A 24,193-nucleotide genomic window follows, 5' to 3' on the forward strand; every position below is an offset into this window, starting at 1 on the left:
ATCTCAGTTTTTCACAATTCCTGACATTTAATCCGAGTAAAAATTCCCCGTTTTAGGTCAGTTAGGATAACCACTTTATTTTAAGAATGTGAACTGTCAGAATAATAGTAGAGAGGATTTATTTAAGCTTTTATTTCTTTCATCACATTCCCAGTGGGTCAGAAGATTGCATACACTCAATTAGTATTTGGTAGCCTTGCCTTTAAATTGTTTAACTTGGGTCAAACGTTTCGGGTGGCCTTCCACAAGCTTCACACAATAAATTGTGTGAAGAAAACAAAGACTTTCTTCTGAAACTCATCAGTCTATTCTTGTTCTGAGAAATGAAGGCTATTCCATGCGAGAAATTGCCAAGAAACTGAAGATTTTGAACAAATCTGTGTTCTACTCCACAGAACAGAGCAAACTGGCTCTAACCAGAATAGAAAGAGCAGTGAGAGAAAGAGTGGGAGGCCCCGGTGCACAACTGGAGGACAAGTACATTAGAGTTTCTAGTTTGATAAACAGACACCTCACAAGTCCTCAACTGGCAGCTTCATTAAATAGTACCCGCAAAACACAAGTCTCAACGTCAACAGTGAAGAGGTGACTCCGGGATGCTGGCCTTCTTGGTAGAGGTCCTCTGTCCAGTGTCTGTGTTCTTTTGTCCATCTTCATCTTTTGTTGTTATTAGTCAGCCTGAGATATGTTTTTTTCTTTGCATCTCTGCCTAGAAGGCCAGCATCCCAGATATAAGTATTAAGATAAGGTTCACAAGAAGTCAATCAATACCATTTATTTCATAAAGACCTTTTACATTAACAGTTGTCACAAAGTGCTTTACAGATACCCAGTCTAAACCCCCAAAGAGCAAGCAATGCAGAGGCAGAAGCCCAGTGGCTAGGAAAAACTCCCTAGAAGGCAGAAACCTAGGAAGAAACCTAGAGAGGAACCAGGCTCATGTGGCCATTAACGCCAGATAGATATTCAAGGCGTTCAAACTTTCATAGATAACCAGCAGGGAGAGATAAAAACAATGATGGCTGTAGAGGACAAATACTTCAACGCTTCAAGATTCAATATCAGTTGGCTTTTAATAGTCAGGCATTCAAATTGGAGTGGATCACAAGAGTGTACAAGAGTCTTGTTGTTCAGCTTTTGAGTGTTTCAACATATAATATTCATCCAGCAGATCCTTTTGTTTCTTGTTCTGTTCCACAGCCTGCTGCTTGTAGTCATCCAGCAGAGCATTTTGTTTCTTGATAATGGCCTCCATTTCCAATTGTTTCTCCTTGTTTAATTTCTCAATAGCTTTTGTCATTAGGTCAGCCTTCCCCTTATGGCCCTTCTCCAGGAGATCTTTCTGCTCCTGCATCCTGCGGTCCAGGGTCCTGTTGAACTCCTGCTGCTGTTGCTTCCTCTCCTCCTCCATCTTCTCTTTCATCTCCTTCAAGTACTTCTCCTGCCTATTGCGATTGTTTTCAATTTTGTGCTCCATCTCTGCCTGTTTCTCCTTGAATGTTGCCTTCTCCTGCTCCAGCTCAGCTGTTTTCTTCTTCTCAGCTGGAAGAGCCAAGGAGAGAGAGAAATAAGTAGGAAAACTGGACAACCCATTTTCTCATACACATTAAAACCCTCTAGAGTCTATTGGCGCAACGGTGCGTGAATCTAAGTAACATAATAAAAAAAATACCCATTAAAATGTGGCAGATAAAGCTAGAGATATGTATTTTTGCATTGGGCTGCGGCTCAATCCACCACATCCATCTGTCGCCATTCCGCATCTGCGGTGGAAAGAGGCAGATCTACTGCGCTGTTTGTCAGACCAGGAGACATCCTGAAAATCGGTCTTCTCATGAAAACATCTGTAGCATCCGAACGGTTTAATCTACAAACTAATATGACCACTGTCGTGGCTGAATCAGAATTAGTTAGGTAACACATAAATAAGATGTTTTAGATATCTTCATGCTTGTCATTAGAATATCTTCTTTTGGACTATACTGTTGGCAGTTCCATTTTCCCTTCTCAGCTAGGGCTTAGTTACTTGGGGCCCAGAGAGGGGAGAGGTCAGGCTTGTCTTCATATGTCAATGTATCTGTTAAACCATGTGATGCTATGCAGAATATCAGAAGGGTAGGAGAACAGAATGGAACATTGTCTTCTTATGGGAATGTGTCTGTAACTATTGTATGTCCCCTCTGAGGTTGCCCTTATCTTGACCTAGTATATGACCTAAGAGGCTCACTGTCTTTTCTGAGCTTATCCAGGAGGGGGTGTATTTGAGATGGGCGTATCTAGAATTGACAATTGATATATGCCATTGGATGAGGTAATGTTTTCGTACTAAGTGGTACCAAGAATGATATTACAATCTCGTCTTAGGAGACCAAACTGAACGATAATTTATAGCTAATGCTATCGAGTCATGGGATACTCCTCTTTCAAGTAAAAGGTTCTTTGTAATGTTCCTAAGATCTGTTATTCGTCATGTAAGTTGAGAGAGGTGTATCTTTTCTATAAAGGAAACTAAGAATTGTTTTGTAGGGACTCTCAGAGAATTCCTTTATAGACACTGAATTGATCTGAGAGTCAAAAAGGGCTATGGTGAAGCTCATATATAATTAAAGATGGACTTTATAATATAACTCTGACTTGTGTGTGGTTTGCTCTCTCATCATGTAGTAATACAGGAAATTACCACGACATCACATCTTGTTCCCCGTTTTGCTCTATTACCACAAGTGTCACACAGGACTCATCTGAAGGTACCAGTTTTAAAAACGAGGTAGCTTTGTGTCAACAAAAAAAAGGGTTAAATATTTCTCAAAATATATATATATTTTCCCCCCTGAGCTTTCTTATATCTCCTAGATTTAGGACAGACATTTCAAAACCTTATTCCTTATGATTTAATTTTTGACTGTCTTTTTTTTCCATTTAAGAATGTGTTAAATGTGTTTCTAGGGCCGAATTCAATATTTGATCAAATAAATTGTTTTATATAGACTTTTTTGTACTTTTAAAAATTAATCAAAGAACAAATGGGCGAGATGATCGTTGCAGGCAAACACATTGAGATATTTTGTAAATCAACTTTATCACCACTCTAAATTACCCTCAACAGCTCATCTTGCTTGTATGAAGTTTGAAGAGGGGAGATTATGTCACGTTCCTGACCTGTTTTCTGTTGTTTTGTATGTGTTTAGTTGGTCAGGGCGTGAGTTGGGGTGGGTAGTCTATGTTATGTGTTTTCTATGTTGGGTTAATGTGTTGCCTGGTATGGTTCTCAATTAGAGGCAGGTGTTTGACATTTCCTCTGATTGAGAACCATATTAAGGTAGGCTGTTCTCACTGTTTGTTTGTGGGTGATTGTTCCTGTGTCTGTGTATACCACACGGGACTGTTTCGTTTGTTCGTTCGTTTTAGGTAGTCTGTTCCTGTTCGTGCGTTCTTTGTCTATATGTAAGTTCGTTTGTTCAGGTCTGTTGACTTCGTTTATTGTTTTGTAGTTTGTTCTAGTGTTCATTAGTGTTTTCGTCTTGTTATAAATAAATCAGTATGTATTCATCACCCGCTGCGCCTTGGTCCGTTCATTCACCACAAGATGAACGTTACAGATTATTCAGTGCTTTGCAGTGGTGGGCTGGTTCATAGCTAGGGCCTGGTCTATTCCCCTTGTACTTTAAAGAGCAACTGCCTGTAAAAAACAGACTTCTCATCTAGAAAACAGCCTATGTGGCATCGATATGAGTCCAACATTTATTCTACTATTAAAATGTACTAAAAAGTGTATAAAGGATAGTTTTGGTCATGAAGTCAGTCCCAAAACAGATTTTTGTGGTCGTGACGGCATCACAATGTAAATGAAGGTTGGGTTTGTTTCAATCCTGCCCACATGCCCACTGCTGGCAGCACTCAGGTAATCATCAATTCAGAGTGCAGCTGCACGCAACCCGATCGTAATGCCTGAGGTAAATTTGGGTTCAATTTGGATATCCTTATGGCGCAAGTTAGTCGGGCACCAGACTGGTAGACAGTGCATCCAGAAAGTATTCATACCCCTTGACTTATTCCACATGTCGTTTTGTTGAATAAATATTTTTTTCTCTCACCTACCTATAAACAATAACCTACAATGACAACATGTTTAAACTTAAAAATAAAAAAAAAATACAAAAATGTCCCCAGTTCTTAACAATTAGAAGCATACCCATAATATGATGCAGTCACCACTACGCTTGAAAATATGGAGAGTGGTACTCAGCAATGTGTTCTATTAGATTTACCCCAAACATAACACTTTGCATTCATGACAAAAAGTACATTTCTTTGCCACATTATTTGCAGTATTACTTTAGTGCCTTGTTGCAAACAGGATGGATGTTTACGAATATTTTTGTTCTGTACAGGCTTCCATCTTTTCACTCTGTCAATTAGGTTAATATTGAGAAGTAACTACAATGTTTTTGATCCATCCTTTGTTTTCTTCTATCACAGCCATTAAACTCTGTAACTGTTTTAATGTCACCATTGGCCTAATGGTGAAATCCCTGAGTGGTTTCCTTCCTCTACGGCAACTGAGTTAAGAAGGATGCCTGTATCTTTGTAAAGACTGGGTGAATTCCATCCTAAGTATAATTAAGAACTTTACCATGGCCAAAGGGATATTCAGCGTCTGCTTTTATTCATTTTACCCATCTACCAATAGGTGACCTTCTTTGCAAGGCATTGGAAAACCTCCCTGGTCTTTGTGGTTGAATCTGTGTTTGAAAAAGTCAAAGGGTGGGAATACTTTCTGAAGGCACTGGAAATAAAATCATTTTCAAAATAGCAGATACTAACAAAATTATTATTTGTGAAATCTGTTATAATTTATATGTTCTAGTCGGCCACCAATAATACTTTTTAATCCGTAATGCTTAAAGTTGTATTTTTGGGTGGGGCCTGGCATTAGGGCGGGGCCACTGGTCTTGTTTGCATCTTCCGAACATTAGCCTAACATTTATAATTGGAAATAAAAAAGATTGAGGTGTGGCTTACCTTGGATTTCCTTCTCATTTTCCGTCAGTTGTTTGTCAGCTTGCAGGATGGAGTTGGACTCTGCACTCTTTCCCTTCAGGAACTGCTCCAGAACCTCCTCAGCCTGCAGAACAGGGCTTATAGGTTGTTGCATTGATTTTCATTCAAACCGTAACCAGGAGACTGAAAGTAGTTGAAAATTGGTCATTACTGACTAATGATGGATGTTTTTGATTCTCTAATACACTACGTTGTTGATGTTGTTTGGGTTCTAGCTCTTACCCTGACTCCTTTGTTGGCCTCGGCCCGGTACTGTGCCACTATGTTGTCATGGTGATTGCAGTAAAGCTCATAGCCTCCTGGTGTGGCGTACCTCCCCTCCTTCATCCCCTGATCCATCGGAGCAGACAGATTCTCTAGAAGGGTATTGCACTTCTTCTCAGAGGCATCCTTGTTTTGTTTGAAAAGGTCGGCGGAGTGGTTGCTAATGGCCACCTGAAAGATTTATTGAGAATTTTCAGAATCAGGCATGTGAGTCCCGGTATGCCATGTTCCTACAGTGATAAAGGGCTACATATTGGCTCCATATCTATATTAGGCTTTTATTCAATATCGTGTAATTTTGAATCCAAGATTAAAAATCTAATCTGAGCATTGGTTTTCACAGTAGTGTTCTTTTGTCTCAAGAAGTTAATTGATTGAGTAATTGCACTGGTTGGCCATATTCCACCTGGTGTCACTGGTGTTACTGTTGATGATTATAATTTTGTTGCATAAGCTAATCAATCATGTACCAGGCACAGATCTAGAATGATGATCCATACCGCAAGAGCTTTCAAGAATTCCCCATTTTCGTCTTTGAAGGATCGCTTCATGAACGCCTCTGTGGCCTGGGTCTCTGAGCGAAGCTGCTTCTCTGACAGCTGATCGATGTCCACCGGGAATAAGGCCTTCACATCCTCCATTCCCTTCTGGTACACCGCCAGGCCCTCATCCACAGCAGCCTGGTTCTCAATTTTAGCCATGGCCAACACAGCATTCTCCAGACAGGGCACATTGCCTTTGGCTATGGTCTCCACATAGGTGTTGACCAAGTGGCCTAGCACTGCAATCAGATAGAGGTGAGAGGAAAAACATGTGCCACTAAATATTTAGGAAAACCTCTCTCATTTTCACATACTGTCCTGTAGGTAGATATCTGACTCACTCTCTCCGGTCAATGTGTGTCCCCCTATAACAGTCTTCGTACGGCTCTCCTGGAAAATGAAGCGGCAGAAAGTATCTGCGACCTCTCTGAATCTTTCAGAAAGCTCAGCCTCGTCCATGGAGTCCAGTCGGTAAATGTTGTCAGGAATTGTAGGGAAGGGGAACACAAAACACTTGCGTGAGGGGAAGAAGTTCCGGATGCACTCTCGCGGGACGTTGTAGTCACTGATCTTTTTACCATAACCTGAAAGATAACATTGGCATTACTAGATTTTATAGTACAAGCAGATCTTGGGTGCGTCCCAATAATATCTCCTTTCTCCTCCAACCTATCAGAGCTCTTGCAACATGAACTGACATGTTGTCAACCCAATCAAAGGATCAGAGAAATAATCTAGTACTGAAAGCATAAGCTACAGCTAGCTAGCGCTGCAGTGCGTGAAGTGTGGTGAGTAATTGACTCAAAGAGAAAGACAATAGTTTAACAGATTTAAACAAATACATTTCTTTAAAATGAAAGAGAAGCGATAGAGTGCTATATTTTGTTGTATTTCTTCCACTTTCAGTTAGCTAGTGAATGCAGCTAGCTAGTTTAGCCTACTCAAACAACCGGCTAAAGCATCGAGGGATGCTATGTTACCTAGCTGATTGTCTATCCAACACTGGAACTCTTCCAAGGTAAGATTTTGGTTTTATTAATTTATTGCCACCGGGGCCCACCGGTTTAACTGCTACACTGCTTGCTATCTCTTAACTTTAACGTTACTGCATGAATGTTGCGGGTTTAGTAACACCTTACTTCTATTAGCTATGTTGACTATGACGTTAGCTAATATGGTGATAACGATGTCGACTATGTATAGCGGTTAGCGGTTATGATATGAAGGTTTTACTTTTTTTGCCTGGTCACAGACAGCTGATGTGTTGTGCACTGAAGTCTACAAGCAAAGGGAAAGGGTGAGAGGAGGAGAGCGTGTAGATGCGAGAAGGAATTATATATATATAATGAGCAAAATAATCATACTGTTTGTATGTGGCTGCTATGAAAGTGAACTGTGTTTGCGTGTGATCAGGGTGTATTAATTCCACCGATTCTGTTGAAAAACATTTCTTAAATGGAACAAAACGGGGATAAACAATAGAAACTCTTGTTTGCAACTGTTGGACTAATGATTGCACCCTAGTTTAGCTAGATGAAGGCAAGAGTGTGCAAGGCGGAATTGAATGTGCTGCTGTCTGTCACCTTGATTACTCCAACTTGTCTCTCAAACTGTTTCTACCTACGTTGTAAACTTTCATTCATAGGCTAGGTTGTAGCAACCTTATGTTAGTCGTATCATGTAGTAGCCTAAACGTATCAATGTTATATTAAACTGGGTGAATGGAATATGAATGACCGTCATCCAATATGCTGTAATAGAAATCAGGCCAGGCTCACGAAAAAAAAGAATCTTCCTCCCTCATCTTAAAGGTCACTGACCGCCTCTGTTTCATTCATCTGCTTGCTCTTTTATTTATCATCACATTGAAGCGTTTTACCACGCTCTTTTCAGGACAACCAGGACTACATGTAGAACAACAATTTGACATAAATAGTAGCATTTGTGAGTTTTATTGCAGAAACCTGAAAAAAAATTTTTTTATAAAAATGCTGTAAGTCCAGAAATTGTTTGCTCATTGGGAAATGAATATCCAACTACTCAGTGACAACTGTGTAGAGTTTGGAGTTTGTGAATGCAACTATGTGATCTTATTACAGTATTATAGACACTATGACCTGGGATTTCCTACGATCTTCTATGTAGAAGAACCCCTGACAGTATTATAGACACTATGACCTGGGATTTCCTATGATCTTCTATGTAGAAGAACCCCTTACAGTATTATAGACACTGCGACCTGGGATTTCCTATGATCTTCTATGTAGAAGAACACCTTACAGTATTATAGACACTATGTCCTGGGATTTCCTATGATCTTCTATGTAGAAGAACCCCTTACAGTATTATAGACACTGTGACCTGGGATTTCCTATGATCTTCTATGTAGAAGAACACCTTACAGTATTATAGACACCATGGCCTGGGATTTACTATGATCTTCTATGTAGAAGAACCCCTGACAGTATTATAGACACTATGGCCTGGGATTTCCTATGATCTTCTATGTAGAAGAACCCCTTACAGTATTATAGACACTGTGACCTGGGATTTCCTATGATCTTCTATGTAGAAGAAACCCTCACCTTCTAACGACTCTTGTCTAGCTTACATGTGTGTGTTTGTGTCTCAGCTTTTCATATTGGGGTCATAATAGTCTGTAGCTCAAACTGTTCGGACTTTACAGACGTTGTTTTGTGAAGAGAACCATCTTCGGGATCCGCCCTTGTCACACAAACTCCTCTCTATCTCAGCCCCCATTAATCACACCGGTTAATGGTTGGTATCTGCAGATGAAGGAATAGACGAATCACATGCAAAAAAGGAGTATGTAGCTCAAACACACAATGTTTAAAAGAGGTTGAAGTTAATAAATCACGCCGGTGTGATTGTGGGACTCAAAGCGAGTCCCTACCCGCGCCGCCACCCGGCTCTTGTGCGCTCTGTCGCCAGTTAGGGTGAGGCTACTTGAAGAGACAGGGCGGCCAGATTCGGTGGGTACCCTCGCTGCCTGTGCGTGCCTCGGTCAAGCACTGTTTGCCTCTCTTCCCAGACATGTTGATGAACGGTCCGGTCCCACCCCAGTAAACCGTTTCCTACCTGGACTTTCGAGACTGGGCTAGCTAAACAAGCACTGCATATAACTAGATATTCATACCTGCCCACGGTGGAGTTGCTGGGGTAGCTCTCGTGTTAAGAATACGTAGCTTAAAGTCGCTTGGTTATTCTAAATAGACTGCATCAGTCAAAGATGCTAGCTAGCCTACCTTGCCAGAGCCCCTTTAGCTTCCCGCAGGTTATACAGTCTCATGGAAGCACTACGTATGTTGGAAGCTTAACTATGTTTAATGTTCCCCCCTTTGTTAACCCACATTCCACGGTGTCAACGGGGTTCAGGGGCTATATCAATCTCTCCAGGGTGAGAGTGAGAAGTTAGGTATTTGTCCACAATGGGGCACCCCTCCCTCATAGGTGGCTCATTACTGAGATTCATTGCTGATCCCTGCCTTTAGCTCACTGGCCTCTGGTGTCTCGTGATACAGGTTATGGTCTCTATAGGTGATTAGTTGTTGGTAGCGGAGTTGAGGGAAGGAGCAGGGTTGGACACGACCACCCTATTATCCCACACAAAGTCTCTGTGGTTCATATGAGCCCCCAAATGAGCTGACTGTCTCCAGCTCAACTTTTCATTCCTGGGAATTATATTAAATTACGAATCGCTCCAGTCTGTTACAACAGCTGTCTGTCCCATTCCCAGCTATGTTACAATGTATTTTGTCGCCAGTACCTATGACAGGTCGGTAGGGTAACCTCAATAAGGCTTTTTCCCTAGGTCTATTTTTAATGCATGCCTTCCAGTGCTGGGTGCCAGCCGGTTGCCGGAACGCATCTTACCGCCTAAACCGTGTGAGGCTTGTCACTGATCGCCGGAGCTTGTGTACCCAGAGTGGGCCAGGCTTTAGGCAAACCTTGGCACATGAACACAGGTTTTTCAACTAAGTTCCACAGTGTTCACGGGTGTAAAAACTGTTGTATCTTCCACATATGAGTTAGATGAAAAGTGTCCCATCTCCACGTTCAGACACACAGTTGTCAAGATTGGTGGAAGAATCTCTCCCAGTCCCAGGATTTCATTGGCCTTGTCAGGCGTGATTGTAGATCCTTCAACCAAAGTCGCGAGAGTACTCCTTCAGGGAACAGTAGTTATAGTCATAACGCTATGCTTTGCATCATACCGTGGTATATTGTCTGATATACACACAGCTGGAATGCTGTTTAAGCCAATCAGCATCTAGGTTTCAAACTACCTGGTTTATATTAATGAAAATCACCTGTCTTGAGTTGCAGGGAATTCTCCAGATACTCGTCTGGAGTGATTTCTCTGCCGTCGATCTCGAGCTTTAGAGTGAAATCTCTGACGGTCCACACAAAATCAGGAAAGAACTGCATAAACGGGGTGCCCTCTCCTTCCTCCTCATCGTCAGTGGAAGACTTCACCTTGATCATCTCTGTCAGCTCGTTCACATATCTATAGGACCGGTTGAGGATTCATACAGGAGTTCCCAAAGCTCATGTCAATGTCATGCACAGTTTGTGTACAGGGACTTGAATTTCAGGGAAGTTACAAACAAACAAACACAATAAGTCATTTTCAGTTTAGATTTCAACTGACACAGCAACGTCATTTGTTTGAAAGTCACAGACATTGCTTTTAGTCAACACCAGCTCTTCATGTTCACTAAAGCTAAGAATCAATCCCGGGAACCGGCATCCTGAGATTTTTCAAACCCTTTAGTTTCCAGAGAAATAAATTACTACGTAGAACTGATAAACACGACATATGCATCTTGCATATTTAATTAAATGGAACATATTTAGTTGGCGAATTATGAACATTTAAATTCTCTACCATATCAATGATTAGGTCTAGCCTACAATTAAATCATGTTAAAAATATACATACAAATTCATGAAAATGTCCATCACAATTAGCTAGGCTTTCACTAATATGTCTGAAATGACTGTAAAAAGTCTTACAAACAAACAAACTATCATATCAAATACCACAACAGATTATGTCCACAAGATGCCACAAATTGGAGAAACATTTTGACCCAAAAGGATACTGAAGCTTCTCCACAGCATCATTGTCGATGGTCCCTCGACTGTTGTAGACCAGAGTACTGCTTAACAGAATGGCCAGGGAGAAGATCCAGGCATCATTCTTAGAATCCCCCTGAAACAAGTATCACAACATGTATTGGATCTCTGACTAAGTAATCATCTCATTTAAAAGATGAGGGTGCAGATATGTGTTCACTGTGCTTTGTTGGTAAATGAAGGAATATGAATCTTTAATGTGGATTCTAAAGAGATTGAACTTTGACCTCCCACCTTCTCCACGTCCCCCAGTCCCTCTGTATCCAGCAGGACCAGGGTGTGGTCTGTTTTTTCAGGATGAGGGACACACCACATCCAGATGCCTTTAGTCTTAGACTGGATGGTGGCTCCAAGGGCAAAACCTAAATCAGACATTTACAGTATAAATATTAAACCAGCCTATAACACTGTTACAGAGCTGGATCAGAGCTACTGCAGACCAGAACTAGCTAGCTACTAGCAAAGCCCTAGACCAGAGTTAGTACGGACCAGAACTAGCTAACTACTAGCAAAGCCCTAGACCCGAGTTAGTTAGTGCGGACCAGAACTACTGCAGACCAGAACTAGCTAGCTACTAGCAAAGCCCTAGACCCGAGTTAGTTAGTGCAGACCAGAACTACTGCAGACCAGAGCTAGGGGGGGAGGGGGAGATAGTTGCCCCATTTTAGGGGACAAAAAGCATTGGGACAAAGTTCACTTAGAAATAAATGGTAAATCATGTATTGTCATATTTGAGTCACTTTTGTTGTAAATAAGAATAGTATATGTTTGTAAACACTTCTACATTAATGTGGTTGCGACCATGATTACGCATAGTCCTGAATGAATCGTGAATAACGATGAGAGAGAAAGTTCATACCCCGAAGACATGCTAACCTATCACCATTACAATAACAGGGGAGGTTAGCATTTTATATCATACCCCCAAGACATGCTAACCTATCACCATTACAATAACAGGGGAGGTTAGCATTTTATATCATACCTCCAAGACATGCTAACCTCTCACCATTACAATAACAGTGGTTAGCATCTTTAGGGGGTTAGGATTTTTGTGCGTCTGTAACTTTCTCATTCATCATTATTCACGATTCATTCAGGACTATCTGTAATCATGGTAACATCCACATTAACGTAGACATGTTTAGAAACATATTATTTTCAATAAAAGTGAGTCCAAAATGACACAAAGCATTATTTACCATTCATTTCCATTTGGCACAAAATAATCTGAAACAACCAAAACCAACTGCAAATGGATCCAACAAGGTTGTAGTCACAAGGTTGATATAATCATTGTGTTCCAGGAATATAGGACCAAATACTAAACCTACTTTAATACACATGAATCTGTCCTAATACTTTTGGTCCCTAAAAAGGGGGGACTATGTACAAAAAGTGCTGTAATTTCTAAACGGTTCACTTGGTATGGATGAAAATACCCTCAAAATAAAGCTGACAGTCTACAGCTTAACCTCATATTCATTGTATCATGTCAAATCCAAAGTGCTGGAGTACAGAGCCAAAACACAAAATGTTTACCAATACGTTGTTTGCTCACTGTATATCTACTGTATATATATTTTTGTAGCTCAGTCGGGGTCTCAACTTACTATTGAGAGTCAGAAAATTAGAATACACAAAGTGAAACTTCAAAATGTGTTGGCGAATCAGCAGTTTCCCTCGTTACTGCACGTCATTTACTCAATTAGTCCACGTCAGCTTTTACTGTAGATTGCTAGGTAAGGTAGTCCAGACAATTATCTAACCCTAGGCTTAATCATCACCAAATGACCGACCGGACAAGCAGGGCATGTGCTCAGGGACCCTGACCTCCAGGGGGTTTCTGTTGATTTTGTAATATGTTATCTGCCCCATTTGGGGTGGCAGGGTAGCCTTGTGGTTAGAGCATTGGGCTAGTAACCGAAAGGTTGCAAGTTTGAAACCCCGAGCTGACAATTTACAAATCTGTCGTTCTGCCCCTGAACAAGGCAGTTAACCCACTGTTGCCAGGCCGTCATTGAAAATAAGAATGTATTTAACTGACTTGCCTAGTTAAATAAAGGTAAAAAAAAAAGACAAATGTGTGTAATTGCAGGAAATGTGCTTTAAAATGGCAAACCTTTCTCACCACCCCATGGCAAAATGTGTAGAATTGCAGGAAATGTATTTTAACACCAAGAACATTTATCCACTGCCAAGAGGGGGCACACTGGGAAATCTGAGGTTTGTAGATTTTCAACTCATGGCCCATTGAATATACAGTGTCTATGGGGTCATTTTGCACTTCCTAAGGCTTCCACTAGATGTCAACAGTCTTTAGAACCTTGTTTGATGCTTCTACTATAAAGGAGGGGGGAATGGGAGCTGAATGAGTCAGAGGTCTGGCAGAGTGCCATGAGCTGACCACGCACGTTCACGTGAGAGTTAACTCTGTTCCATTGCATTTCTGAAGACAAAGGAATTGTCCGGTTGAAACATTATTGAAGATTTATGATAAAAACATCCTATAGATTGATTCTATACATCGTTTGACATGTTTCTACGGACCGTAACGGAACTTTTTGACTTTCCGTCTGCTCACGCATCGTGAGTTTGGGTTGTGTACTAAACGCGCAAACAAAAGGAGGTATTTGGACATAAATTATGAACTTTATCGAACAAATCAAACATTTATTGTGGAACTGGGATTCCTGGGAGTGCATTCTGATGAAGATCAAAGGTAATAGAATATTTATAATGCTATTTCTGACTTATGTTGACTCCAAAACATGGCGGATATGTGTATTGCTTGTGAGCTCTGTACTCAGATTATTGCATGGTGTGCTTTTTCGGTAAAGCTTTTCTTAAATCTGACACAGCGGTTGCATTAACTTCTTTGGGCTGCAGGGGCAGTATTGAGTAGCCTGGATAAAAGGTGCCCATTTCAAACGGCCTCATACTCAATTCTTGCTCGTACAATATGCATATTATTATTACTATTGGATAGAAAACACTCTAGTTTCTAAAACGGTTTGAATTATATCTGTGAGTAAAACAGAACTCATTTTGCAGCAATCTTCCTGACAGGAAGTGGAAAATCTGAAATCGATGCTCTGTTATAGTGCCTGCCTATAAATGTGCTTGATATGTATTAGTATACATGCACTTCATACGCCTTCCACTAGATGTCAACAGGCAGTGAGAGAAGAAATGGAGTGTATAACTTGATCTGAGGTCGAATAAGAGCTCTTGGCATGACGTGACACCAATTTCCTGTTTTCTGGAAGGCGCAAGAAGGGACCGGGTATTGCCTTCTGAAAAGCTGTCGTTATAGACGGCTAATATCTCCGGCTTTGATTTTATTTGATAATTGTGACAATATCATTGTAAAGTATGTTTTTTCAATATAGTTTTATTAGATTATTGACATTTTTTCGGGACGTTAGGCGTGTTGCGTTGTCTGCGTTTGTTCACGAAGGAGAGCTTCGCGCCACTTTGCTAGCTTTCCGTGCTAATTGACTGGAGAAGAGGACATTCTAAAACCAAACAACGATTGTTCTGGACAAAGGACCCCTTGTGCAAGATTCTGATGGAAGCTCAACCAAAGTAGGACCCATTTATGATGTTATTTCATATTTCTGTCGAAAATGTTTACTATTAGTTTACGCCCAGATTTTGGGCGCTCTCTCGCTATAACGTAAGCTGCATGTCGTACTAAAGTTATTTTTAGAATTCTAACACGGCGATTGCATTAAGAACTAGTGTATCTATCATTTGCTGTACAACAAGTATTTTTTAGTAACGTTTACGATTAGTTATTTGGTCAGAATAGGTGAGTGTCAGAAATATATCCGGATATTCTGGAAAATATTTGCTACGTTTTCACAATGTATAACCACGGATTTCAGCTCTAAATATGCACATTTTCGAACAAACCATATATGTATTGCGTAATATGATGTTATAGGACTGTTATCTGATGAAGTTTATGAAGGTTAGTGAAATAATTAATATCTTTTGCTGGTTTTGTCGCTATCGCTACTGTTGTCTTGAATCAATGCTGTTGTGTGGTAGGCTATTGTAGTAAGCTAATATAATGCTATATTGTGTTTTCGCTGTAAAACACTTAAAAAATCTGAAATATTAGCTGGATTCACAAGATGTTTGTCTTTCATTTGCTGTACACCATGTATTTTAGGTATTTCACGTTGGTCTCTATAATTACTCTGGCTGCTTCGGTGCTATTTGTGATGGTAGCTGTGATGGTAGTTGCAATGTAAAACTGATTTATACCTCAAATATGCACATTTTTTCGAACAAAACATAGATTTATTGTATAACATGTTATAAGACTGTCATCTGATGAAGTTGTTTCTTGGTTAGTTTGGTTGGTTTTCTGCAAGCTACCTGTGCTGTGAAAGAAATGTCTGTGCTTTTTAGTATTTGGTGGTGAGCTAACATAAATATACGTGGTGTTTTCGCTGTAAAACATTTTAAAAATCGGACATGTTGACTGGATTCACAAGATGTTTATCTTTCATTTGCCGTATTGGACTTGTTAATGTGTGAAAGTTAAATATTTCTCAAATATTTTTTGAATTTCGCGCTCTGCCTTTTCAGTGGAATGTGGGAGGAGTTCCGCTAGCGGAACCCCGGGGCTAGACAGGTTAAAGGATTTCAAGGTTGAGAAAGTAATTTCAGAAGCTAGCATATTTCGTAACTTACCAACAGCTGCAAATTCCAAAAAAAACACATCATGTTTTAAAGTTCTCGTTCCTTGCTTTGTCTAACAACACTATCATGAATCAAATACGTGTTGTGGTTCAGAGTGCAGTATTTATTTAGTTTCATAAGGGAGATGGAGATGACAGGTTATGGTTGTGACCATGGTGATTTCAATACTTTTGTTTAAATCTATCAAAAGTAGAGAACTTTCCAGACTGTGAGTGGTCTTGTTTCACTACATGTAATGAGGTCATGAAGGGGTCCTTATGGTAAAGCTGACCCTGCTCATTCCTGATTAATTAGTTGACCAAAATTTTGCACACATTTTTAAGGAATCACAGTTTTGGGAGAAATACTCCTTGACGTCGCAGAGGGCTATTGTAAGGAACCACATAAGATCATTTTTTTTTCATTTTTACGACCACATTTTGGGAGAGTTTGAAATTGTTATCCTTTCCTGAGGACATGGGCATTTTTGTTCATAGAGAAAACATGGAAATGAATAAAGTAAAAAAAATGAATATATATACAGTTGAAGTCAGAAGTTTACATACACTTATGTTGGAGTCATTTAAACAAATTTTTCAACCACTCCACAAATTTCTTGTTAACAAACTATAGTTTTGGCAATTCGGTTAGGATATCTACTTTGTGCATGACACAAGTCATTTTTCCAACAATTGTTTACAGACAGATTATTTCACTTATAATTCACTGCATCACAATTCCAGTGGTTCAGAAGTTTATATACACTAAGTTGACTGTGCCTTTAAACAGCTTGGAAAATTCCAGAAAATTATGTCATGCCTTTAGAAGCTTCTGATAGGCTAATTGACATAATTTGAGTCAATTGGAGGTGTACCTGTGGATGTTTTTCAAGGTCTACCTTCAAACTCAGTGCCTCTTTGCTTGACATCATGGGAAAATCAAAAGAAATCAGCTTAGACCTCAACATTTTTTTGTAGACTTCCACAAGTTTGGTTCATTCTTGGGAGCAATTTCCAAACACCTGAAGGTACCACGTTCATCGGTACAAACAATAGTACGCAAGTATAAACACCATGGGACCACGCAGCCATCATACCACTCAGGAAGGAGAAGGCATTCTGTCTCCTAGAGATGAACGTACTTTGGTGCGAAAAGTGCAAATCAATCCCAGAACAACAGCAAAGGACCTTGTGAAGATGCTGGAGGAAACAGGTACAAAAGTATCTACATCCACAGTAAAACGAGTCCTATATCGACATAACCTGAAAGGCAGCGCAGCAAGGAAGAAGCCAACTTTCCAAAACCACCATAAAAAGCCAGACTACGGTTAGCAACTGCACATGGGGACAAAGCTCTTACTTTTTGGAGAAATGTCCTCTGATCTGATGAAACAAAAATAGAACTGTTTGGGCATAATGACCATCGTTATGTTTGGAGGAAAAGGGGGATGCTTGCTAGCAGAAGAACACCATCCCAACCGTGAAGCACGGGGGTGGCAGCATCATGTTGTCGGGGTGCTTTGCTGCAGGAGGGACTGGTGCACTTTACAAAATAGATGGCATCATGAGGAGGGAATTAATGTGGATATATTGAAGCAACATCTCAAGACATCAGTCAGGAAGTTAAAGCTTGGTCGCAAATGGGTCTTCCAAATGGACAATGACCCCAAGCATACTTCCAAAGTTGTGGCAAAATAGCTTAAGGACAACAAAGTCAAGGTATTGGAGTTGCCATCACAAAGGCCTGTCCTCAAGCCTATAGAAAATTTGTGGGCAGAACTGAAAAGCGTGTGCGAGCAAGGAGGCCTACAAACCTGACTCAGTTACACCAGCTCTGTCAGGCAGAATGGGCCAAAATTCACCCAACTTATTGTGTTAAGCTTGTGGAAGGCTAGCCAACATTTTTGACCCAAGTTAAACAATTTAAAGGCAATGCTACCAAATTCTAATTGAGTGAATGTAAACTTCTGACCCACTGGGAATGTGATGAAAGAAATAAAAGCTGAAATGAATCATTCTCGCTACGATTCTTCTGACATTTCACTTTCTTAAAATAAAGTGGTGATCCTAACTGGATTAAATTTTTACACGGATTAAATGTCAGAAATTGTGAAAAACTTTGTTTAAATATACTTGGCAATGGTGTATGTAAACTTCCGACTTCAACTGTATATATCTCAATCTATTTTATTGCAACAAAATCATTTCTTTTTTTTGTTTACTATATTTTGTTTTCTTCTGCCATGCAAAGACTGTACCAGTTTCAAGAATCCCTGTCCTGCTATGTTGTTACTACAGTTATTATTGTGTAGTTACAAAGTAGTAGGGGAAACTTAATGTACAGTGTTATCAAAAAAGACTGAGGCACAGATGATGTCCAAACCTGTTTGTATAGAAAGATATAATTGTCTCTCACCACTTCTCTTCTGAGCCAGCTTGTTCATGAGGTAGGACTTTCCGGTGCGATACAGCCCGACCACCGCCACAACTACAACTTTCTGTTTCAGTCCCATCAGGTAGTCGATGGCCTCTGGTTCTACGCAAAGCTCTCCGTCGGCGTTGTTAATGAGGCACATTGGGCAGTCCATGGTCATGTGGTTTCACAAGATCGCTTCAAAGTAAATGGTTGATACAAGTTCATCATCATTAATACTTATTTTACCTCTATGATGCTATTCCTTGTCATGTCAATCGCAAAATACAACACATTTTGTCATCATTTACATTTACATTTAAGTCATTTAGCAGACGCTCTTATCCAGAGCGACTTAAACCATTTAAATTCCAATAATGATCTGTAACAATAATAAATAGTAAATAGTTTGACAGCATCTTAAGACAAAATTCTAATGCAGGGATCTCCTGCTCCAGTCCAGTAGTGACTTGTTCTACAGGCTTGTATTGTAGTCCAGCACTAACATGCCTGGTCCAAAATATCAAGGTCCAGACTGAAGATCATCATTAGTAGATCATTTGACACAGGTTTGTTATTGCTATTGGTGTTTGTCTGCCAGAGTGATAATAAGACATGAGAACAATTCTACAGCCAAATCAGGGTGAGGTATAGATAAACTCTGAAAAATATTGATCATGAAGGAACTTCTGGGGTGAGAAATTTTATAAATGTCTCTTCATAATTATACAACGATCAGAGTTTCAGTTTGGTATCTTCAGTACAAGCAATAGGAAAGTGGTCGCTGAAATCATTTTAAAAAACACCACTGTCCAAGTTCTTATGGAGTCAATTTGTCAGGATTAGGTCAACCAGCGAAGAGTTTGAAGATTATTTTTTCCATGAATACCTGTGGGTTTGGAAATCAGAAGTCAGGTTAAAGTCAGGCTTGATACTCACATATACTCGTAGTTTCGCTGAGAGTCAAGGATGCTCTGCAATGATGGCAAAAGCAGTAAGCAGCAGGCTATTTGAAGACTGCAGACACTGAAAGTGAAAGTGACCTCCTGTCTGATGAACTCTTTCATGACCTAAGTACTACAAGAATCCATCATAACAGGAACTGCTGTGGGAAACTACCCCAGATTCCAAGTGCCTTGTATTCATGGGGGGAATTTTGTGGTGATAATGTTTCGTGGAAGGGGGATGCAGACACTGTTTTGCCCATGTTACAGACGGCTATATCGGTCCACTAATACAGAGCCAGCAAAGACACAGTGCACTATTTGTCAGAGGAAAAAACGTTTATTTCTCAAAATATGAGTTAATTATGAATATATTTTTTTATTATTTTTGTGAGAATTAATTTTTTCCCCCCAAAATATATTTGTTATTTATTAATATATTTTTTTTTTCTTCTGATTTTTCAGGTGATGCTGCAGCACCCTCAGCAACCTTTCTTCCTTGTTCCATTGGTCCTAAGGTACTATTCATTCTGACAAAAGGTTTATCAAGAAAAAAAGTCCTAAAGGACAATTCAAGGCAGAAAGGAGATGGAGGACTCAACAAAAAAATGCTGAGATTAATTTCTTATTTGCTCAGTTTTAATCCATTGTTAGTTTCAAGAGAGGAGAGGTGAATAGTCTGTAGTGCTAGTAAGATTAGAGTCGACAGTAGGGGAAAAATACCTTCAGTGGTTATGTCCATGGGGCTCAAACGTTCAATAAATATTGTCCGGTTGGAGGAAGGATGGGTGGCGGTCTGGTAGAATAAAGAGAAAAGAATCCATTAAAATCCATAAATAAATCATTTTTGTGTAATTTATATCTGTTTTCTCTTTCATTATTTTTATCTGGCATTAGTGTTGAAGCCTACATTTTAGGGCCTAATTTTACTCACACGAAATAGCCTACAAGCCAATCCCCAAATGCTTTTGTGAATGATTGATACGAGTTAATCCTCATTAATTAATTAAATAATATTACAAATTTTAGTACTGTCACGGCTGTTGAAAGAACTGGACCAAGGTGCAGTGTGGTAAGCGTACATATACCTTTTATTTAGGATGACGCCGACAAAAACAACAAACAATACAAAACAACCGTGAAGCTTAAGGGCTATGTGCCACAAACAAACTTCACACACAGAAAGAAGGAAAAGGGCTACCTAAGTACGGTTCCCAATCAGAGACAACAATAGACAGCTGTCCCTGATTGAGAACCATACCCAGCCAAAACATAAAATCATAGAAAACAAAACATAGAATGCCCACCCCAAATCACACCCTGACCAAACCAAATAGAGACATTAAAAGGCTCTAAGGTCAGGGCACGACAAACCAAGCATTAACAAGATATTCAAATATTTAAAGGACGACAGTTTTTCTTTATTTGTCCACGTTTTTCACCAATGCTCTACTAGCGGCCATGACTGAAGCCAAACAAGAGTTGTCTTGGGGTGTGTTATGTTTGCCTATCATACCCAGGCAGGTAATGTTGCATGTCCTTCCTGAGTCACAGTAGCATCACAGCCAGCACCTCAAAATGTCTGGCCGCACGCTCAGGACTGCTTTAGGAGATAAATAACATGTCTCTGTCATTGTTTTTAAAGAGGCACATTGGGGAATCCATGGTAGACATCCATGGTCAGTCAGGAGGGTGAGGAAATTTGTCCCCTAAGACCCTCACAAACTTTTACAGATGCACAATTCAGAGCATCCTGTCGGGCTGTATCACCGGCTGGTACTGCAACTGCACCGCTAGCAATCGCAGGGCTCTCCAGAGGGTGGTGCGATCTGCCCAACACATCCCCCACCGGGGACACACTGCCTGCCCTCCAGGACACCTACAGCACCCGATGTCACAGGAAGGCCAAAAAGATCATCAAGGACATCAACCACCCTAGCCACGGCCAGTTCAACCCACTATCATCCAGAAGGCAAGGTCAGTACAGGTGCATCAAAGCTGGGACAGAGAGACTGAAAAACAGCTTCAATCTCAATGCCAAGATACTATTAAATAGCCATCACTAGCCGGCTACCACCCGGTTACTCAACCCTGCACCTTAGAGGCTGATGCTCTATGTAGATACTCCTTTAAAAGTTGTCATACTGCAGCACACCTTGCGGGCTGCGGCAGCCTTCTGTGACACATTATCTAATTGTCAGCCTTTTTTTCTGTTAATGCAAGTTAGTGCTAGTTTGACCACCAGAGGGCATCTTTGAGAAGCATTTGATAGTCTTCCATATTGGCATTACCAGAGAATTTAAAACCTTTTTTGTAATAACTAGCATTTGGGATTGATTTGAAGAAATTTGGTTTAATTCATATTGTTAAAATTATGGTGTTTCTATTAGGATGCAATGGGAAATATGGTGCTGTACAACGTGACGGCCGGGAGTAGGCTACAGCATAAGAGGACTGGAGGATTCTAAATTGTTTGCCATCATTAGACAACTGTTACACTATTTCTGTAAATCAGTGATATTTATTCCCATAGTAATTCGTTATGGATCCATTACTAAATCAACATCTGCATTTTGAAAGTGTGTTTTTACCATTCTTTAATTAATGAGAGCATAAAGATGCTGATGAAGAAATACAAAGGAGAGCAGGCCATGTCTGTACTACAAAATAAGGGCATGCAGGAGACAGGGGTTTAATCCCTCGACGGGGAGGAAGGAGTAGGCTGTCCTTGTAAATAAGAATTTGTTCCTAACTGACTTGCCTAGTTAAATTCAATCTGGAGTGCCTGTGCTGATAAATTCAGAGCATTGTCAGTTTGTAAATTCAGACTGTTTTGCTCTCGGAAAGCACACTGGACGTTCGGACCGGGGAGTAGGGTTGATTTGAGCGTTCTGGCCTTACAACTGCAGTCAAGCACCCAAGTTGTCTAGGTGTTATAATTATTTCAGCTCTGCACAAACTTGAAAACAGGTTGCTCAACACGTGATGGATGCAAAGGGACAACTCAATTCCTTTCCAGTGTTTTATTATGGTTTTGATGCCATTTGTTGGAAATGTTGAAACAGTTGATTTGTTGAATAGAGTAGTTGAATGACAGAGGAATAAGGAATAGGAATAGGTTGATAACCTTACACAGATAATTAACATGCATTATTTTACACAATAAACAATGCATGACACAGCAACAAAGCATGGCTTTGAATAAAGTAAACATTTAAACAATTTAATCTAGCACTTCAAGCAATTACTTCTGCAGTCAGAAAATATCCACAAAAAAAGAAGTCACCACTCCTACCAGAGTTAAACATGTCAATTGTGCTAAGCACTGGATGCAACATAATAAATAATTCCAAACATTACATACCAGTTGCGTCTTTAGGGTTGAACAATGAGCTGTTTGTATGTTGAGGACCCAAGCAAAGCTAAGACCAAACATTTTATACCCATGCTTATCTGCCAGGTGCGCATGTAAAAGTAGTCCCTCCAGAAATCCTGGCTCAATTTTTTAGTTCCACCCGTGTTTTTGGGTTATCTGCCCTCTTGAGGCCTGGAGTTCTTTAAAGGAACAGCTGCCATTGTGCTCATGTTTTGAGTGTTCTGTTTTTTGACGCAACACCTCCCACTTGACCTCCTGGTTCTTGAACCCAAGGAGGTCACACGAATCTCGGTGTTGGGGCAGGTTCGATTTCAGCTATCAGGCTATTCCTCCTTCAACAGGAAGTAAAACAATGATGCGTCTGACATCCCTATGAAGAACTGTAGCAGGTATTTTAGTTGAGAGTGTCTTTGACTTCTGTTGAGCAGGCTTCACAGTTGGGACTGGGTAGCTGGGAAAAGTTCTGACATGCACATCTCTGACGATGCCCTTCTTGTCAATGTTGACACTGATGACTCTGGCTAGTTTGTTGTGACCCCTACAGGCATTTTGGTCAGCCAGCCAGACAACATCTCCAACAGCCACATTCCTATGTGTTGGGTGCCCTCTCAGTGCCGTGAATCTTTGGTAACCCAGTAGGAAGCCTTCAGTCGACTGGTCACTGACAACATCTGTGTGTATAGCTCTGGATACCATGCAACAGAAGACAATACCCCACACCTTGAGCTTGGTTTTCCCTTTCACCTCGTCCTTGACTTCATACGGTCCAAATAAGTCCACTGTTGTGTACTCAAATGGTCTGGCTGATGTTATCCGCTCGGATGGAAGGTCACTCATGATCTGTTGGCACTTTCTGGCCCTGGCCTTTCTGCACACCACACAGTTGTCAACTCTCTTTTTAGCCAGCTTCCGGCCTTTTATCACCCAGGCTTTCTTCCTCATCCGGAGGAGTGTGCCTGCTATTTCTTCATGGTTTGCACCATGGGCCTCTTGAGCTAGGAGAGTGGATATCCATGCCTCATATGGTAGAATTGGTACGGCAGTTTCGTCCTCATCAAAGATCTGGAACCTTCCTCCACAAACTAAGAGCCCAGTCTCTTTATCTCTGTAAACAGCGAGTCTGTTGAGAGTGGTGTCTTGAAAGGTTATACCTTCTTGAGCTGCAAGGAACAAGTATCTTAGTGCATCTTCACACTCCCCAACAGTGAGTACAGCTTGTTTGGCTCTGTACCTCCAGTTTGTTGAAAGAGCGTCCTCCCACTTTGGTTTATCTGAGGCTGAATTCTTGGTCAACATTTCTTTCCATCTCGTTGCGGCTCTCCAAACCCAGGCAATGACTCGGATCAACCTGGTCAGACTGCTGAATTTCCTGATGTCAATCAGTTTGGTTACCGCAGAGCCGGCTGGTGATCTTCGGATCCGAGTCTTGGGTTCATCTGGGTTATTTTGCTGTGCATCACTCTGGTTTCTCTTGACCTGCGCTCTGGTCAGTGCTGCCGAGAAAGCTTTCCTTCGAAGTTTGTTTATGCCTTCCTTGGCATACGCGGCGATTTCTTTGGCTGACTTATGTGGCCACTCTTTCACAGGTTGCCTCAGGAATGCTGGTCCATCCTGCCACATGGAATCTTCCTGGAGGTCTTCTGGGGCTGCCCCTCTTGTTATGATGTCAGCACTGTTCAGGCCTCCTGGGATCCACCACCAGTCTTCTTCGGAGTTCTTTAAAGGAAGAGCTGCCATTG

At 40.7% G+C, this 24,193-nt stretch overlaps 1 protein-coding gene across 2 annotated transcripts; it reads right to left on the bottom strand.

The window, feature by feature from the left end:
- Positions 1–759: 759 nt before the first annotated feature.
- LOC139538954 (guanylate-binding protein 1-like) lies at positions 760–22,526 on the bottom strand. 2 transcript variants are annotated; one of them, XM_071341547.1, is made up of 12 exons: positions 22,443–22,526; positions 19,802–19,874; positions 19,074–19,108; positions 18,138–18,332; positions 11,262–11,389; positions 10,994–11,103; positions 10,199–10,395; positions 6,209–6,451; positions 5,826–6,106; positions 5,284–5,496; positions 5,023–5,125; positions 760–1,542 (listed from the first exon to the last, which is right to left on the bottom strand). In XM_071341547.1, exons 4-12 carry the CDS (start codon positions 18,313–18,315, stop codon positions 1,103–1,105), a joined length of 1,893 nt encoding a protein of 630 aa, XP_071197648.1. In that variant the 5' UTR covers positions 18,316–18,332; positions 19,074–19,108; positions 19,802–19,874; positions 22,443–22,526; the 3' UTR covers positions 760–1,102. The 2 variants fall into 2 exon arrangements, with proteins under 2 accessions (XP_071197648.1, XP_071197649.1); XM_071341548.1 differs by having other exon boundaries at positions 19,074–19,160.
- Between the last annotated feature and the right edge of the window lie 1,667 nt (positions 22,527–24,193).

The sequence above is a fragment of the Salvelinus alpinus genome, chromosome 14 (assembly GCF_045679555.1).
Source record: "Salvelinus alpinus chromosome 14, SLU_Salpinus.1, whole genome shotgun sequence".
In the NCBI taxonomy this organism is placed as follows: Eukaryota; Metazoa; Chordata; class Actinopteri; order Salmoniformes; family Salmonidae; genus Salvelinus; species Salvelinus alpinus.

Coding starts and splice junctions, on each gene's coding strand:
- LOC139538954 (XM_071341547.1), bottom strand. CDS start 18,315: ATGACCATGGACTGCCCAATGTGCCTCATTAACAACGCCGACGGAGAG. Junction 6,452..10,198: donor TTCCCTGCAACTCAAGACAG/GTGATTTTCATT, acceptor GTTATCTTTCAG/GTTATGGTAAAAAGATCAGT. Junction 6,107..6,208: donor ACACACATTGACCGGAGAGA/GTGAGTCAGATA, acceptor ATCTGATTGCAG/TGCTAGGCCACTTGGTCAAC.